Source organism: Miniopterus natalensis, chromosome 14 (assembly GCF_054644295.1).
Source record: "Miniopterus natalensis isolate mMinNat1 chromosome 14, mMinNat1.hap1, whole genome shotgun sequence".
In the NCBI taxonomy this organism is placed as follows: Eukaryota; Metazoa; Chordata; class Mammalia; order Chiroptera; family Miniopteridae; genus Miniopterus; species Miniopterus natalensis.
This window is the reverse complement of record NC_142094.1, coordinates 4,760,734-4,777,935: the sequence shown is the minus strand read 5'-3', so window position 1 is coordinate 4,777,935 and position 17,202 is coordinate 4,760,734. Positions and strand designations below refer to the sequence as shown.

At 49.6% G+C, this 17,202-nt stretch overlaps 1 protein-coding gene across 1 annotated transcript; it reads right to left on the bottom strand.

Moving 5' to 3' along the window:
* Positions 1-6,470: 6,470 nt before the first annotated feature.
* On the bottom strand, positions 6,471-14,596 carry GPR15LG (G protein-coupled receptor 15 ligand). The gene is made up of 3 exons (XM_016217459.2): positions 11,653-14,596; positions 9,546-9,635; positions 6,471-6,556 (listed from the first exon to the last, which is right to left on the bottom strand). The coding sequence occupies exons 1-3, from the start codon at positions 11,720-11,722 to the stop codon at positions 6,471-6,473; spliced, it is 246 nt and encodes an 81-aa protein (XP_016072945.1). The 5' UTR covers positions 11,723-14,596.
* Positions 14,597-17,202: the final 2,606 nt, after the last annotated feature.

Here is a 17,202-nt window from a genome sequence, read left to right as displayed (position 1 = left end):
GCGAAGACGCGCCCTGCAGCCGCCCCGGGGACGGAGGCGCAGCCAGTTCCCTGAGGCGGGGCCTCGCCGGGTGCTGAGAAGACCCGATCAGGGGTCTGCAGTCTGACTCCTCTCGGTTCATTCAGCCAACAGGCTCGCACGGAGAGGGTTAGAGGGGTGCCCCACGCAGCGTGTGCGTGTGCGTGTGCGTGTGCGTGGCTGTCACTCATGTCATCTCCTGTAGCCAGCACAGCCTCTCCTGGGGTGATTGTCCCTGCTTGAGAAAGGAAGAAATTAGAGCACAGAGAGGGTAAGTCACTTGCTTAGGCTCACACAGTCCGTGAGGGGACAGAGCCTGGAGTCACATCCAGTTTGGGCTGGTTCCAAAAACAGCTGGAACTCTTCCAGTGGCAGAAGATGACGGTGAAGCTGCTGAATTTTCAGCTCTGGGTCCCTTGCTCATACATCCCTTCCATAGCACTAATTTTGTACTTGTAGTTTATATTATGTTTTCTTAAAGAGGTTGCCCCTGTCATTGTACAGGTTCACATCTGCTAGAGTAACTAGCCATCCTGGTTGGCCTGGGACTGGGGGGTTTCCAAGGATGTGGGACTTTCAGTGCTAACACCAGGAAGGTCTGCGGTACACTGGAAGAGCTGGTCATTCTACACATGCCCCGTCCACAAAGCACCTGAGGACCTGGGAATGCAGACCTCTTCATGGCGGTCTCACCATGGATCCTGATCTTGACCTTGCAGTACAGAGGGCCTGGAGAGCTTAGTGTCTCATCGCTGGGAAGGAAGGGCTCACCTGCTGTTGGACTAGGGGCTTGGCCCTCCCCCACAGCCTCAGGCACACCAGTCACCTTGCCTCCCACAGGCCCATCACCCTGCAGAATGACCAGCCCCTTCTCTCCCGGGGTCTCCTCATCACGGCACCTGCGGTGAAATACCAAATCAAGTCATCTCTAGGTCAGTTCTGACAGCTCTTCCTCAGCTAGATTTACAACAGCTGGTCCAGCTGCCAGGCTGGGCACGCATGTGTGTTCCAGCTCCATCTGCCAGTGTGGCAGCCGAGGCTCTTGTGACCTCTTTGCCCATATTTGATCTACCTGAGTGTGCTAACCCGCAGTGCATCGCCTGCACACACACACACACATTTCCATGGCTGCCCACAAACACACGCAAGCTCTAGTCCCATTTGCAGACCCATTTGTACACACATACATGACGCTCACCCCTCCATGTGAATCCGCTCACATCTCCTCATGTAAACACGCATGCCCAGCACATGCATACACACCTGCACCAGGGGAGTTTGGGCAGGGAGTTCTCCAGGCTCCTTCCGGTGCTATGTGGTGAGTAGCAGGTGCCTGCTATTCTGGCTCATCTCCCAAATGACCCTGACCTAGGAGGGGAAAGACAGGTCTCTAGGGCCCTGACCCGCCCTGGCGGTCAGGATGAGGCCGCCTGGTGGGCTGTCCTCTGCCCCAGCACTTGGCATCCTGAGCTGTTTTGTCCAGTTGCCAAGTTCTAACAAAATGGCTGCTTATGATAGGGAAGCGCTGGCTCAGAGCATGATGTGGTCCTGAGCTGCAGGGTAGGTCAGGGGAGCCCAGTGGGCCTGGATGACCCTCCCTGGACATGGCTGTGAGGCCCCACCGATCCCAGCCCAGGTGGTGTCCTGAGGACTGTCCTCTGCAGGCCTGGGCCAGGGAGCGCCCATCTGGCTGAAGCTGGGAGTCCTTTCCCACAGCAGTGGGCTCAGGAGGCCAGGGAGTCCTGGACACCATGGACTCTGAAATGCGGCCTCCTCTTGCCTTTACTGTGTCCAGGCCAGGTGCAGGGTGGCTGCCTCAGTCTCCCCTGACATGGGGATGGGATCCCTCTCCTATCTGCCTAAGGCTCTGCCTGTCCCCCTAACTGGGGGACTCTGCAGGAGTCTGGGGCTGCCACCTGTTCCCCAGTCCCCATCTAGTTGGTACTAGTACTCACTGCCCCAGACTCCTGGCTGAAATGCTGTCTTGTGGCCATTTTGGCATCTGCACAGATGGGCAGCTTCAGCCCTGTTTTTACCCTGTAGTAGTCTCCTTTGCAATCTCAGCCTGTCATGTGGCTGAACCTGCGGAGGGACACACCAAAAAATGTGTTTTCCTCTAGATGGTTTTTTTTTCCCCTGGCATATTCTACTCCCAAGCAGAACTGGTCCTTACTTGGGACCTTGACAGGGCCATGAAGGACTTTAGTGCTCTAGTCTGCCTGTTTTGGTGTCTCCCCAGAGTGCTGGGAACTATTTAGGAACTATTTGGGAACATATGTTTCATGCATACGTTGCTTCAGTAGCAGCACAGGGCCTGTCACACAGGTCTTTAGTGGGTAGTTATTGACTGGTTGAATGAATGACTGAATAAATGAATGAATGAAAAGGCACCTGACAGTCAGCCTTGATATGAGGTCTGAGTCAACTACTTTCTGCAGCCTTTGACATGCTCCTCCCCCACTCATCCATTCATAAGTTGGCAGATCGAGCAGCCAAGCCAATTTCATGAACTGAGATGCCAGGAAATGAAAAGGGCTGAGCGAAAGTCAATAGCAAGTGGCAAGACCACTGCACACGGGCGAGTATTCAGACCACAGCATAGTCAAACATTGAGTGGGGCAGGCAAAAGGCTGCCTTTTGCTGTAGAAAAGAACCTTTTTATTTCTGACATCTTGTAGCTTGACATATCCCACCCTCTGTTTCACACTCTGCAGGTCCCAAGAAGGGCAGTGCAGTTTGACAGGTTAAACAGCAGGTGAGCCAAAGACCTTTTCCAGGGATGGAGTTGTTGATAGCAAGTCTGCCAGTTCCTCTGGAGCTGTCCACCTGTTAGCAGGCTGCTAGTAAACAGTCAAGGACCAGCCACAGTCTGGGAGACCAAACTGAAGCCCTGGACACACCCAGGTCCTAGGAGTTTTATGATGTTTTCCAGGCAGGGAACAATGGCTTCAGAATCATTCAGGGGGTCATGTATAGGGTCCTGCATGAATACTGACCAGAGAGGACATGGCCTCTGCAGAGCTCCAGAAAGGTTTACCTGAAACAGTGCCTAGAGCTAAGCCTGGAGATGAAACAGCAGAGTGGGTGGGCACACAGGACTGTGAAGTGCCCATGGTGCCCACCAGGAGGCTCCATAGCAGCTAGGAATGAAGTCAGTCCAAGAGGACCTGGTCTTGAATGGGGGCGGGGATTGGGGAGAGGCCTGGATCCCTGTAGTTTGGTGGAAGCAGATCTGTGACCATTTGGTTTCTATTTCAGAGCCCAGGCATTTCTCATTTTCTCATTTACTCTCCCTAACAGCCCTCTGTGATAGATGGTCTCAGGCCCATTTTAAAGATGGAAAACCTGAGGCTCTGAGAGGTCACCTGAGCTCCCTGATATCACACAGTGGACACATGACAGAGCCATCATTTGAACCCAACTCTACCTGTGAAGCTCGAAGCTGTTAACAGTACAAGTGTTCCACATAGGGAGTGTGGGCCCCTTTAGTTGCCATGGAGACTGCACACTTTCTTTAATGACATCACCGTAATCTGCAAACATGTCTGGATTCTTCAAGGAGTCAATTAGGGCAACACGAGAATTCCAGTTTTCTAACTAAAAGTCACTTCCAGATGTTTGGGGTTTCCTTGTAATCTCATAGGGTCCCAACAGCCTTGAATCGCCGTATGTACAAGATTGCCCCTGTAGACTCAGTCTACCCTTTGAGGGTGAAGTTCTTCCACCAAGATTAAAAACCCATGTGGCAAGTTCTGGAGGTGGCCTCCCACAGGTTAGAAGGGGAAGGAATGTTCCTGGCCCTGGCCTCTAGCAACAGGGCACCTGTTTGCTTGGGAACCAGTCTCAGGCTTCCCCCCTCTTCTCAGAGGAAGGACAGATGGGGCAGGCAGGTGGGCAGGGACAGTAGCCTCAGCTCCCTTTTGTGCCTCTCACCTTTGGCCTGGGCTTCTGCTAGGGGTCAGTGTCCCTGGAAGGCCCCTCTGAGTCACTGCCCATCCCATCTGGGACTGGTCTGTTTAGGGCACCATCTCCCACGTGGCTCGGAGCTGTGAGCCCTGCATTCCTGCCCCCCTCCGTTCCCGCAGGCCGTCTTCCCTCCGTCTGTGTACGTTGCACGCCTGACCTTCCCTACCACGCGCTCACAGGCTGGGGCTCCCGGGCCCTGTGCTTCCTGAGCATGAAGGGAGACTTGGCTCAGTGGCCGGCACGTGGCCTTTAATTGTTCCTGCTGGTCGACTCTTGAGTACAGGCATTTAATTCTGTGTGAGATATTTTTCTTTACCTTTTCTGGGGGTGGGGGGAAGGTGGAGAATAGAGGAGGGAGAAGGGTGAGAGACAAGGATCATGGCCTAGGCTCTCTGGCATTGATGGAAGATGAGGGATTCCCCTCACCAAGGAAATTCTCAGTGTGAGTCCTGCACAGCACAGGAGTGGCCACTGCAGGCTTGGCAACACGGCCCACACAGCTGCCAAGCCTGCAAGGCTATTCAGAGACCCCTCTGATCCTTCCCTCTCTATCTTGCCTTAGTTCCAGCACCTTCCATCCCCTCATGACGGCCCTCCCGCCTGCATTCCCTCCTGCCTACAAACGTCTCCGGCTCTTCATCACTCTCAGGATAAACTAAGTATCTGATGGCATTCTAGGTGCTCCCATGGCCCCAGAGTGTGTTCTTCTCTTTTCCTTTGCCCCTTGATTTTGATGTCCAGTTGCTGAATTTTCCTCAAATACTCATGTTTTCCTGCCTGGCACTTGCTGCACCCCTACTTCACCCCAGACAGACAGACAGAAGCACACACACCTCCAGCTGGAACTCCCCCATAGCTCAGTCAAGCACCAGCTTCTCAGCTTCCCACTCCCTCTCCTATGCCTGGCCCTCTTACCTCAGTACTCACAGCTGTGTGGAACTATAGTTGCTTCTCAGCCCTCAAAAACCATATTTGTTCACCTGAGCCTCAGAACCTCCCACAGTCTGACCAACACCTACCCCAGGAAGGGATGTGTGAGTGAGCCTGTGAATGAAGCTTGGGAAAGGAAGGGAAAGGCCTGGCCTATCTATGACAAGGTAAGGACTTCTGGCCGCCCAGGGGCCATGTCCCCACATGTACCAGAGAACCTCTGCCCATCAGTTTGCACCTGGTGGGCCTGGCATTCTGACATGCCTGTGGGGATGGTGTGCGGAGGGGCTTCTCACCTGGCTGGGAGAATCAGATTAGAAGGGAGCTTTGAGAGATAAGCCTCTTAGACCTGGGCCACCTGTCCCCCAGCCACAGCTCTGCAGTCTCCATTCACTGTGGACATAAACACTCCCCGAGTTGGGGGCAGGACCTCCCTGAACCAAGCCCCCTGTGAGCCAGCCCCTTATGAGTGGGTACTTTTCATCCATTTACGAGCTGGAGCCTGTGTCAGCCCTCTCGTAGGTCCTGTGTCCTTTATTCCATAGAACAGAGAAACCCTGGACAGGACTGGGATTTGAACCCTGGGTGTTGGACGAAGACCTTGCTATCATCGCTATTTCTCGGTCTCCCTTCACACAGCTGGATGTGCTGTGATGAAGAGGTGGCCTGAGGGGAGCTCCCGGGCACGGGCTTCCTCTAGCAGAAAGTTGTGGCTCAGGTCCTGTCACAGGCTTTCCCATGCAAGGACATGCCATGCATTTTGCTCATTCACGTATTACTTATTTGAATGTTCATTCCAGCAGACTCATCAGAAAGCTAGGAAGGGATTCCTTTGGGGCCACTGGATGCTAATGGTTAGGGGCTAGGCGGATCTAGAGGGGCTGGGCCTCTGCAGTCTTGGTCAGCTGTCTTGGGGGGGCCTGTTGCCCTGTACCCCAGCAGGCTCAGAAGCCTCTGACTTTATAGCTGCCATGTGTCATGGTGGAATCAGTGCTGGAGGGCCAGGTAGGACTGAGGCAAGGTGGGCTGAGCTTGGTTCACAGTAACTCTGATGGTTGGTGGCACAATTGGGACCAGGACCTGGAATTCTGGAACTTTCCCAGGGCCCTTGTTACCCAAGATGAAGCTTTCCAACATCCCAGCTCACTGCCCTGAAGGTCGGAGGAGGTGAATAAAGGCCTTTGGTAACAGTGACTAAAGGGCCTCCCCTGGACATTTTTTTCTCACCAAATTTTATGAAGCTGACATGAACCTAGAGATGCTAAGTTATTTTTCCAAGGACACACAGAAAGACAAGTGTTCTAAGCTCTTATTTCTATATTGTGTTTTTCAGAAAATTTCAGTTCAGGCTTTTCTAAAAGGCAGTGTAAGAAAAGTCCAACATGGCAGATGAGAAATGCTGTGTCTTTGAGGGAGGAAGCTCATGGTTTGTGGGCAGAGGCTTCCATGGGCCAGAAGTCTTAGGATCTTTGCCATCAGCCCCAGCTCCGAGGGGAGGATGCTGGGGGAACCTAGGCTGCTGGGTGCCTCAGGAACTGAGCCTTGTTTCGGAAACACTAAACCTGTGGAAGCGCCCCAGGCACCACCCAAAAGGGGGACTCTGGCTTGAACTTGCATGGTCTGCAGATCTTCACACGGTGTCCTGGGAAGGAGAAATGGGCAGATGTGGCAAGGCAAGAGGCAGACAGGCAGGCAGAGCCAGGGGTGGAGAGAAGGGGAAAACACATTAAGATTAATTTCTAGGCACAAAGACTTTTTAAAAAAAAAATCAGAGCATGAATCAAATTCCAGCCTCCCACCAGAAGCACACAAGGGGTCCTTCCTGGCCAACGTGACTGGCCCAGGCTATTTCAGTCCCCTAAGAGAGAGATTTGACTCCCTTGCAGAAGATGGAGAGAAGGTGGTTTATCTGCTCCATTAGCTCTGTCAAGAACAGGGTCCACTGAAATTGAGGGGCCAGGGTAGAGGACTTGCCCACATACACCTGCAGCCTCAAACTACCTCCTTCCAGACAGCTCTCTCAGCAATGTGTGTGTCAAAGCTACGTTTTGACAAACCAGTCCCATTTATGGGAGGAATAATCCACAAAAAAGAAAAACTGCATGCACTAAGACATTCTTCAGAGTTTTGTTTTTAATAGCAGAAAAATTTTCTGGAAACAATCTGAATATCCTACAGTAGAAAAATGGTTAATTAGTAAAGGTGCTACATGATAATGGACATATTTACTAGTGATAAAGCACAGTGATTGTGAAGGCTACACTGCAACGTGAAAATGATTATGATGTAATGTTAATTTTAAAAATTAAAGAATGATGTCAATAAAAAATAAAACTAGGCAAACATTTTGCATGAAAAACAAAGGAAACACGAATGAGAGGTTATTAAGTTATGGTAACGAGGTTATTCATTTTTCTCCTTCTGTTGCCAGACGATTACTCTGTGGAAGCAGTGAACACAGACTTGGAGCCAGATCATTTGGTAGAGCCAGCTCTAACCCTTAGTAGCTGTGTGACCTTCAGCAAGTTGCTTAACCTCTCTGTGCTTTGATTCCTCATCTGTAAGAATGGACATAGTAATAATACCTAACTTAGGATGATTATAAGGACTCAACGAGTTAGCAGGTGTAAGTGCTGCACAGTAATTTCTACATAACCACTAGCTATATAAAAAACAAATTTCGTTATCATAATTCATCCATAGCTTCACATCTTAATCATAAATAAGTGCTAATATCTGTATGATTTTCCTTCCATATTTTCTTCTATTTGAAGGTGCTTTTGTCTTCCCACAGGCTTCCATTTTCAGTGTGGAAATCGATGGTCTCCTGACCCAGCTGTCCTGGCCCAATTCACATTTACTCCCAAGACACAGCAGGGCATGTTCCAGGGTCTCGGGGGCAGCTGGTGCCTGGCTTCATGGTCATGACCCTCCTGACTCCTCACAAAAGCCTAGTGAGGTAGATTGTACTATTATGCCCTATTGCAGGCGAGGAGAGCCAGGTGGCCCGCAGGTGGTGGGGCATGTATTCCAACCATGATGGTGCTTTCTTTCCTGGAAGTCAGCAGTTTGGAGGCACCGCATGTCTTTGTAAATGTGCTGCTGGAAACCACTCTACCAAGGAGGCATTTGTAGTGGGAAGCAGTGACTACACCGGGTTCCTGGCTCTGCCTCAGATTCTTTCTGAGCTTCAGTTTCCCAATCTGTAAAATAGTGATAATGCTTCCCTAGGCTGGCTCCAAAGATTTAAATGAGATTGCACAATAAGAACCCAATAAAAATGCTTGTTTCGCTCTTCTTTTTCTAAGTAGTTGGCAGATTTCTGCAGTGGAATTTAAAATATATATACACTAAAAGAAATCCAAAGCATGCAGATTATTCTGAAGTATGGTGTGACTGCCGTGGCACTGTTTCCCATGAACTGTGTGCTTGTGCATGTACCGGTGCACACATTGTCTCTCTTTCCTCGTCCCTGCCTCTAAGCAAGCTCATCCCCAGGAGTGGTTTGGGAGAGGGGAGTGGTTTGGTTCTGCCTTATTTATTTCATGGAAACACTCCTCCTCCCCTAGGTTGGGCCTCAGGTGGGAGCAGAGTTGCAGGCAGCCAGTTGTAGGCTGGGAGGGTGCCTCACACCTGGGCTAGGTGTGTGCGATGGGGCTATTTTTACCCAGCTCCAGCTGGATGTGAGGCCAGTTTGGAGGAAGGGGCTGTCACCTTCTCCATGGCAGTGGCCTAAGGTTGTGCCACTCAGTCTGCCTCTTGATGCCCAGGGCTCTTGGAGCTGGGAAGGCTATGGAAGCCCCAGTTCTGGTCATGGGCATGGCCCCAGAAGATCCAGTAGGGCTGGGGACTTCTCAGATTCCCTAGAGGGGGTCTTAGGCTGCAAAGAGTGGGGGGAAGGAGCCCTGGGTTTGAGTCAGGCCTGGCTTGCTCCAGGCTCTACAGCTCCCTTGAGGATTGCCCTTGTCCCAGGCTCTCAGAGAGGTCCAGCACTCCTCCCCTCGCGCCCTGGGCCAGCCAACTCCCAGACATCAGTCTGCCCCTGGTCCGCAGCTCCAGGGCTGGGAGCTGGGTGCCGCAGCCCCTCCCTGGGCGGGCCTCCCAAGCTACCCAGCCCCCCCAGGCCTCGGGAGGGAAGGCAGCTCCGCTCTGCCACACCCCGCCCGGCATGCGTCCAGCTCTGCTGCCTGCTGCGCCTCCGGGCCCGGACCTGCGTGCCTCATCTACTCGACTGCTTGTGCCAGCTCACGAGACCAGCCTGCCTGGGTGCCTAGCTCCCCCGAGCCCCTCTCGACACCCCAAGGCTCTGCCCCCGTGCCCGCCCCTGTGCACCTCAGACCCCACGCCTGTGCTTCCTCTGCCGCACCCTCTCCCGCCTCCCTCTTCGTCCCCGTTTCCTAACTGCATCCTGTTCTTTCTTTTGACGGAACATATTCAGTTCACAATGATTAATTTGTTGACTTTGGAGGCGTGTGATCAGTTTTTCCCACTAGACCAGAAGCTCCATGAGGCAGAGATCACACCTGATTAGGGCTCCTCCATACCGGCACCGGGTGCCAGGCACTGCAGGGGCCAATCCGTGGCCTCCTCGGAGCCTCTCCTGCCTCTGCACAGCACGGTGCAGTGCTCACCTTTGCGGGTCTTCAGGACAGGATCAGGAGCCTGGGAACAGCAGCGCTTGCCTTTCCAGGGCCTGGCAGGATGCCCAGGATGCCTTCCTCCTGAGGGCAGACAGAGGGGCAGAGGCACCATGAGGTTGGTCTGTGTAGAAATGACTGCCATGAGCTTCAATTCTCAAGGCTCAGGGTTCAGAAATATTTATTCAAGAAAGCTCAGGATGGGCCAGGCTATGGAAGGGCCCAGGTGAAGCATGGACCTTGAGGTGATTTATTTTTCAGGAATAGCAAAGTTGGTGTGGAGGGATTCTCTGCCCCCAGGGTGTCTTCCTCGTATTCTTATCTGAGAAACAGTTCTCTCAAATGTGTTTCTGCCACCCGGCTGGCAGGGATCAGCGGTTGAGCATCGACCTACGAACCAGGAGGTCACGGTTCGATTCCCCGTCAGGGCACATGCCCTGGTTGCGGCTCAATCCCCAGTATGGGGTGTGCAGGAGGCAGCTGATCAATGACTCATCATTGATGTTTCTCTCTCTCTCTCCCTCTCCCTTCCTCTCACTGAAATCAATCAAGATATATTTTTAAAAAAAGTGTCTGCCTCACCCGGCCAGGCGTGGCTCAGCGGCTAAGCATCGACCTAGGATCCAGGCGATCAGGGTTAGATTCCCGGTCAGGGCACATGCCCGGGTTGCGGGCTGCAGGCGATCAATGACTCATCATTGATGTTTCTAGCTCTCTCCCTCTCCTTTCCTCTCTCTGAAATCAATAAAGATATATTTTAAAAAGTGTCTGCCTTTTGACACACCATGATTCTCCCCTTGACATTCTGGCCTAGTAATTCTAAATATAGAAAATATTTTATGTACACATTCTTAAAATAGTGCAAAGTTGTAAACCATGTAAATGTCTGAGAGTGTAAATCCACCCTAGCACATTCACCTGATGGCAAGTTATACCTAAAATATTAGTTAAATGGCACTACTTTGGAGAATCTGGCAGATACTGCTAAACAAATGGACAGGACACTTCATGGGTAAAGGTATTCATTTCATTAAACCATCAATAAGGTAACAGCGGCAGCCTCTCCCATGTTGAGATCGGAGGTGAGTCTGCATGGCTGTGGGCTGTGTTCACGAGGAATCCCAATCACTGCTTTCCATAGTATAGATACAGCAGTGTTCATTGCAGAAACTTTAGAAAACAAATACTTCTTATAATCTTATTGTTCAGAGATAATTGCTGTTGACATTCTGGTATAAACGCTTCCAGAAGAATTCCAATCATAGATGCTTTTGGTGCGTTTATAACGATGCAGTTGATAAGTAAAAAAGATACAACATTGACATACAGAGATTTATCAGTTACAAAATATGCTTGCATGCAATACTGAAAAGAATAAAATGCTGAACATGGCTATTCTTGCATCATGGAATGACGAGTGTCTTCAACCCCACCTATACTTTATCCTCAGCTCCAATACGTGTTAAAATAACTGTAACCACTAAAACAAGGAGAAATGTAGGCAGTTTCTAGAGGGTTAGGCAAGAGAAAAAGCTCAAAATACTCAGCTATCTGATCGAAAAAGGCAGGAGAGATAAATATTCATATCCACAGAGGTACAAGGATCATCTGTCCCACTTCTAAACACACACAAACATGCCCCTACGACACATTTTCACTCCATCTGCCACAGGGGTCTATTGTGCATGAGTTTTGGGGATGTTCAGACTCAGATAATCTATTAATGAATTTATTCATTTACTCAGCACACATTTACTATACTTCAAGCAGGACACAAGATGGCAAGGTGGCTCTCGAGGTTCCGGCTGGGTCGGGTTAGGTGCATGAAGCAATCCAGCTGGGAGGCCGTGTGTCCGCATGGGAAGCACACTGCTCCCACTCAGCTTGTACGTGCCTCCGGGAGGGCTGGGAACAGAGATGATGGGATTGAAATCCCCAAGCCACCCTCGGTGCAACCACTGCGGGTGAAGTGCTACATAGATTCAGGAGGAAGAGCCTGTTTCATGGGCTCAGGGCTGTCTGCCAGGAGCCTGCCCTCCAAAATTTCCTGATGCCGACCCTGAAATCCCCGCTTGGCCCAGCACCCTGTGGACAGCCCTACCTTCCGTGGAGAAGATGCAGAAGCAAAGCAGCAGCACACAGAGCAGGCTGGAGAGGACTAGAAACCTCATGGTGGGGGCTGGATCTCACGTCCTGGCGAGGCAGCTGTGCCACAGAAGTCCTCCCTTAAGGACACAGACCTTTACAGGATGACTGGGAGAGGTGTTTCCACATGGGCAGGGCAGTAGCAACCTTGAAATCCTTATATAGGGTAGAGTCAGCTCCTCCCAAAAGGAAAAAACCAGCTTTTCAAGAAGTTGAGAGCCTTTGGTGAACTGTAAACAGAGCTATAAAGGCCCCAGTCCAAGGAGCTCCAAGTGGGGCCTGGGGCGGGGGTCAGAGCAGGAAACTCTGCCAGGGAAGAGCCACTTCCCAGGGTTGAACATTAACTTTTAGTGTCAGTAATAATTCCATCAAATACAATCTTCCTGCTCATTCCTTAGATGTGTCAGGAGGGCCACAAAACCCTTTGCAAAGCCTCTGGGGAGAGTATTGAGCAACGAGTGAAACGCAGTGAGCAGAGGGTCAGGAACCAGACAACCTGGGTTTGAGGTTTTGCTCTGCAACATAGTAGTTGACCTTGACCTGCTGGCTGAATGTCTCTGAGTCTACTTCCAATCTGTGAAATGAGAAGCCATGTGTGAGAAGCCATCTACCTGGTGATGGATGCAGGAGGCCCAGTTGTCACCTGTTCACTGGACATATACCATGGCGAGGCTGTGTGCTTGGCCCTTGGGACACGGGAGACACTGTTTTCTTAGTGAAGGCAGCCATGCAGATACACAGAATTTGCATTTCCCTTTGTGATATCATGTCCTTCCGTCCTTTGCCCTAATAAGTGTGCCCTTCTAACCAAAGAACAGGCTCTATTCCAGCCTTAGAGGGAAGATGGCGGCATCTGCTTCAGCCCTCCAGGGCCTCCCTGCTTCCTGGCAGCCAGTTCAGACATTTCCTGCTGCCCAAGACTGGCCAATGGTGCCCTTCACTGGCCCTCCTCTGTTGCTGGAGATTAGAGAAACAATTTAGACATTGTCAGATAGCTCAGTGAGCAAATCAGTATCCAGGGAATATTTTGACAGTCTGTATGCTTTTGGGTGTTTATAAAAATCTTAAAGCCAATCCACACAAAGAAACAGGCTGGGGCTGCTGGGCTTGAGGACCGAATGTCATGCTGTTAGTCACCCACCCAGCCTGATTTCCTTTCCAAGCTGTGTTCTGAATCTTGATAACTGTGCTGAGTTGGTGCCCAGGAGAAACTTGGGGGCTGCTGTTGTTGATGGTCAGGAGGAGGGTGGGACTTGTTTTGAGGCTGCACCTGCCAGCCAGTAGGCTGTTCTTAAATTACATGTTACAGGTGCTTCCTGAGGTTAGAGTCACATCCATGGCTTATATCAAGAATTATTGCCACTATTTTATTTATTTTTATGTGGGGTAATGTGGGGTGCCACCACCAAGTTCTCTGGGCCATAGCATACCTTTGGCTGCCACTCACCCATTACCTGTTGTAACAGGTACTCTTTGTATTGGCATGGTTCTTTTTACTTTTGGCAAATCACTATCAGAGGGGAAAAGAACAACCTACCTGGTAGAGAGGGGGACAATTAGGTCAAATCTTAAACTTGAACTCTAATTTCTATGGTATAGAAATTAGGAGAGACTCTCTGGCCAGTGAAGAGAATCACTTGTCTGCTTCCACTGTCCAGCTAAGCTAGGACTTGGGTACTTTTGCAGGCCCCTCAGCCACTGAGTCAGAAATAGATGTCAGGTTTTCAACACAGCTTTTTTGTCTCCATAGGACAGAGCCATGGGGCACTGAAGATCTAAGAGCAGGAAGAACTGGCCATCTCAGGGTGTCTGTTCCTTACACAATCACATACACCGTCCACAGGTAGGCAGAGCTTCCTGGGACCACGTGTTTGATGGGAAAGATAGATTCAGATGTCAGAATTCCCCTTGTTTTTAAATGTTTATAAAAAATTACTGAAGCAATCTCTGCCTGCATTAATTTTATAGCACAGGGTATAAAGTGCAAGTTCTACCCAAAACCCCCCTCCCCACAGAAATCCCTGTTCCCAGATTTCCACCTGTGTATTTAACATTTCAGACAGAGGGCTGAGCATCTTACTTTGAAAAAGGAAGAAACATTTCTGGCTCTTTAGCATATTTGAAATCTCATGTTGAGCTGAGAGGTGAAAATGAGAAGCATTTTTAACAGGAACACCTGTTCGTTTTAAACATACGTAGTTTGGGTACAAAAATAATAAAGTTTGAGGCTTTGAATAATTTCCAAAGATGACTTTGACATTTGGCAGTCTTCCCGAGAAAGTCTCCAGAGGCACACCTAACAAAAACACCGGGAATTTACAAGGAAGAAAATATTTTCAAGTCAAATACGTGATTTATAAGGTCAGTTAGGAAAATACCTGAAGTGTCCCCACCCTTTAAGGTTAGATCATTTTTGGCCTGCGTCCCTGCCTTCACTCTTGGCCACCATGCTCTTCTTCCAAAGGTGTTTTATGGTCCCTGTAATTGATCAGAAATGACTCACCTCCTTTATATGCTTAGGAAACTCTAGATAAATTTTTAATAGAAGGAAGGGTCAGACTCCAGTGATCACTCCAGTGACCTTTCAATTCTTTTCTCATTGAATTCTTCCCCAGCCTCAGAGACCAGGCATTTAATTTTCATCTTGTAACAAGGGAAAGTGAACTTTCCTTTGCCTCACAAAGAAACGTTAAGGCAGCTTCTCACTTAGAACAAGGTGTGACTCTAAAGCTGAGGTTCTTTGCTGACACTGGTTCCACAAGAGCTTGTGAGATTGAAAATAATCTACAACACTTAATTTTAGCTTACACACCACCCTGAAATTATGCAAAAAACTAAAGGCTTCCTCTATTTTTTGCAATTAATTTGAGCTTCCTCAGAAGCCTCCAGCCTGCCTCTGGGTATCTGCTGCTGGAGTCAAGGCCAGTAAATCCCTGTCTGTTCCCTCCACCCTGCCCTTGCTGGTTCTCACTGATGTTGTGCACCCTCCCACTGTTATTCACATCTCTCTATCCCCTGGGTGGGGCTGTCTACCCACAGCCATAACTGTGAGCTCCTCCTGAGGGTCATGCTGGAATGGTACCTTCTCCTCCATGACACAAAGGCACCTGGGGAGACTAGAAGGTGCTGTCTTTTCTAGCCTGTGGCCACTCCCATGCTGGTGCTGGAGCATCTGGGAGGCCACTACCTGAATGCCTTGGTTTTCTGCTTTCTACTCTTCTGTGGAGTTTCTGGCCTTTCAACCCTACACCTTCACACTGACCCCATGGTTTTAGCCTGGAGTGGGGGACTCAGGTCTTTTGTCTCCCTACCCTCCAAACACTTCTAAAAAGGACAGGCTTTAGAGCCACTTGACCCAGGCTATGTTACAGGGCAGTGAGAAGTTAGGAAAATTCCAGGGCAAGTGGAATAGGGAAACTGAGACAGGAACATTAAACAAGGCCAAACAATGTGGGCAATTTGCAGCTGGCCTGCAAATAACAAGCCATTATCTTCCTCAGCCAAGGACACTTGAGAACAAATGGTTAAAAGCCTCCCTAAGGAGAGAATGCAGGAAAGGAGGGAGGAAGGGGAAAGGAAAAGGGCAGTTTTATTTTTTCTTCCTAACAGAGAAACCAGCAGTCTCAAGGCCGGCAAGATAAAATTGCCAGGTGCTTCTCCTGAGTTCTGGGAAGGACACAAGAAAGTAAAAAGGGACCTTAAGAATTTGCCCGGCCGGGTGTGGCTCAGCGGTTGAACGTCGACCCAGGATCCAGGCGATCAGGGTTCGATTCCTGGTCAGGGCACATGCCCGGGTTGTGGGCTCGATCAATGACTCTCTCATCATTGATGTTTCTGTCTCTCTCTCTCCCTCTCCTTTCCTCTCTCTGAAATCAATAAAGATATATTTAGAAAAAAGAAAAAAAAGAATTAATCTGTACCAAGATATTCAGCAGGGGGATTTTGAAACCTATAGACAGGAGAGTATGTAACACCTCAAATCCCTACCTAACTTGCTCTTCAGATTAGCCGAGAGCCTGTCTGTGCTTCATAAACCAGATGTACAGACCTGCTTGCCTTGCTTCTTTAATAAATGTGCCTGCTTCAATTGCTTTAATAAATTGGCTTTAGCGCAATGCAATCTAGAGTCACTTGTTTAAATTCATGTATACCAGCTGACAATAACTGGGATGGGGGCAGGTCTCTCCTTCTGACTCAGGGCTGTTGGATAACCTTTTCTGGGGTCTCTGGGCTGCCTGTAACATAATCGGAGCACCATGTTTTAGCTGTGTGACCCAGAAGTTGCTCAACTTTTTCTGAGTTTCTGTTCCTCATGAAAACAATAGCTGAAGCTAGAGAGGAACAGATCCTTTTGGTGAGTGTAATGCTAAAGTGCCTTATCTGAAGATAATTTTTTGTTATATTAGGTGCTCGACTGCTAGAAGTGGGGTGCATAGCTTTCAATCTTTTCTACAGCAACCTGTCTCCAAAAAATAGCAACTTCCTACTTGGGTTCAAGGATGTATGGTGCTTCTTTAATGTAGAACGACTGGGTCTTCTTGATATAATTCAGGACCCCAAAAAATCCACACTAAAATTCAGGTCTAAATGACTGATACAGCTCCATTCACAAATGTGGATTTTGATGGAGAAGGGTGGATGGACCAGCAGGGCAAGTGAGAGAGACTTGGGCGGTAGGGAGAAGGGGAATGCCAAGGTCTTTTGCCAGCCCTCAGAGCTGGAGAATCACAGGTAGGACTGGATGGAACTTGTGTGTTCTTTCCAGTTTGACAGCAGGCTTCCCAGAAAAAGAGGTGTCTGCTTTCCATATTACCACCCTCACACCTAGCACCACCAGGACAGGGCGGACGTGTGAGGTGCAGCCAGGGCTCTGCAGTCCCGTGGAAACTTCAACCCTGTTGTCATTGCAAAAAGCATGTCAGGACTGTAAGGATCTTGAAGGCTCTGGGTCCAGTTCCACTCAGAGATGAGATGTGGAAAGGCCAGAGGGTAGAGAGATGTTCTGCTTTCCTGGGTCTTTCAAAAAGTGTGTTTCAATGTACCTTCTCTCCATATGTACTTTCCTTGTAAAAAGTTACTTGGGGGCAGCTATAAATACTGAAAAAGATACCAAATACCTCATCTTCCTACCAAATGCCCATTTTTTCTGCCACTTACGATTAACAGTGAAGATCTTGTCATAATTTTTCCAACTTCTTTTAAAATGACTTAAGTGACGTAGGTGATCACATGCATACCTTTTCTGAGGCACCTAGTATGGTGAGAGTGACGTTAACTGTGAGCACACAAGCAGAGTCACACACACATCTGGTTTGTAAGCAAAGACTGGGACCTCTGCAAAGTGGTCATACTTCCCGCGACGTGGGGGTGTCCCAGACATCCCCTTCCCACCAAGCAGAAAGCCCCTGGTCACCAACCCTTCGGTGCTGGGGTGTGTAGGACACCTGTGTTCCTGTGGGCATTTGGCCTAACTGTCCCCTTTTTCTAAACTCCTGTAGCAACTAGT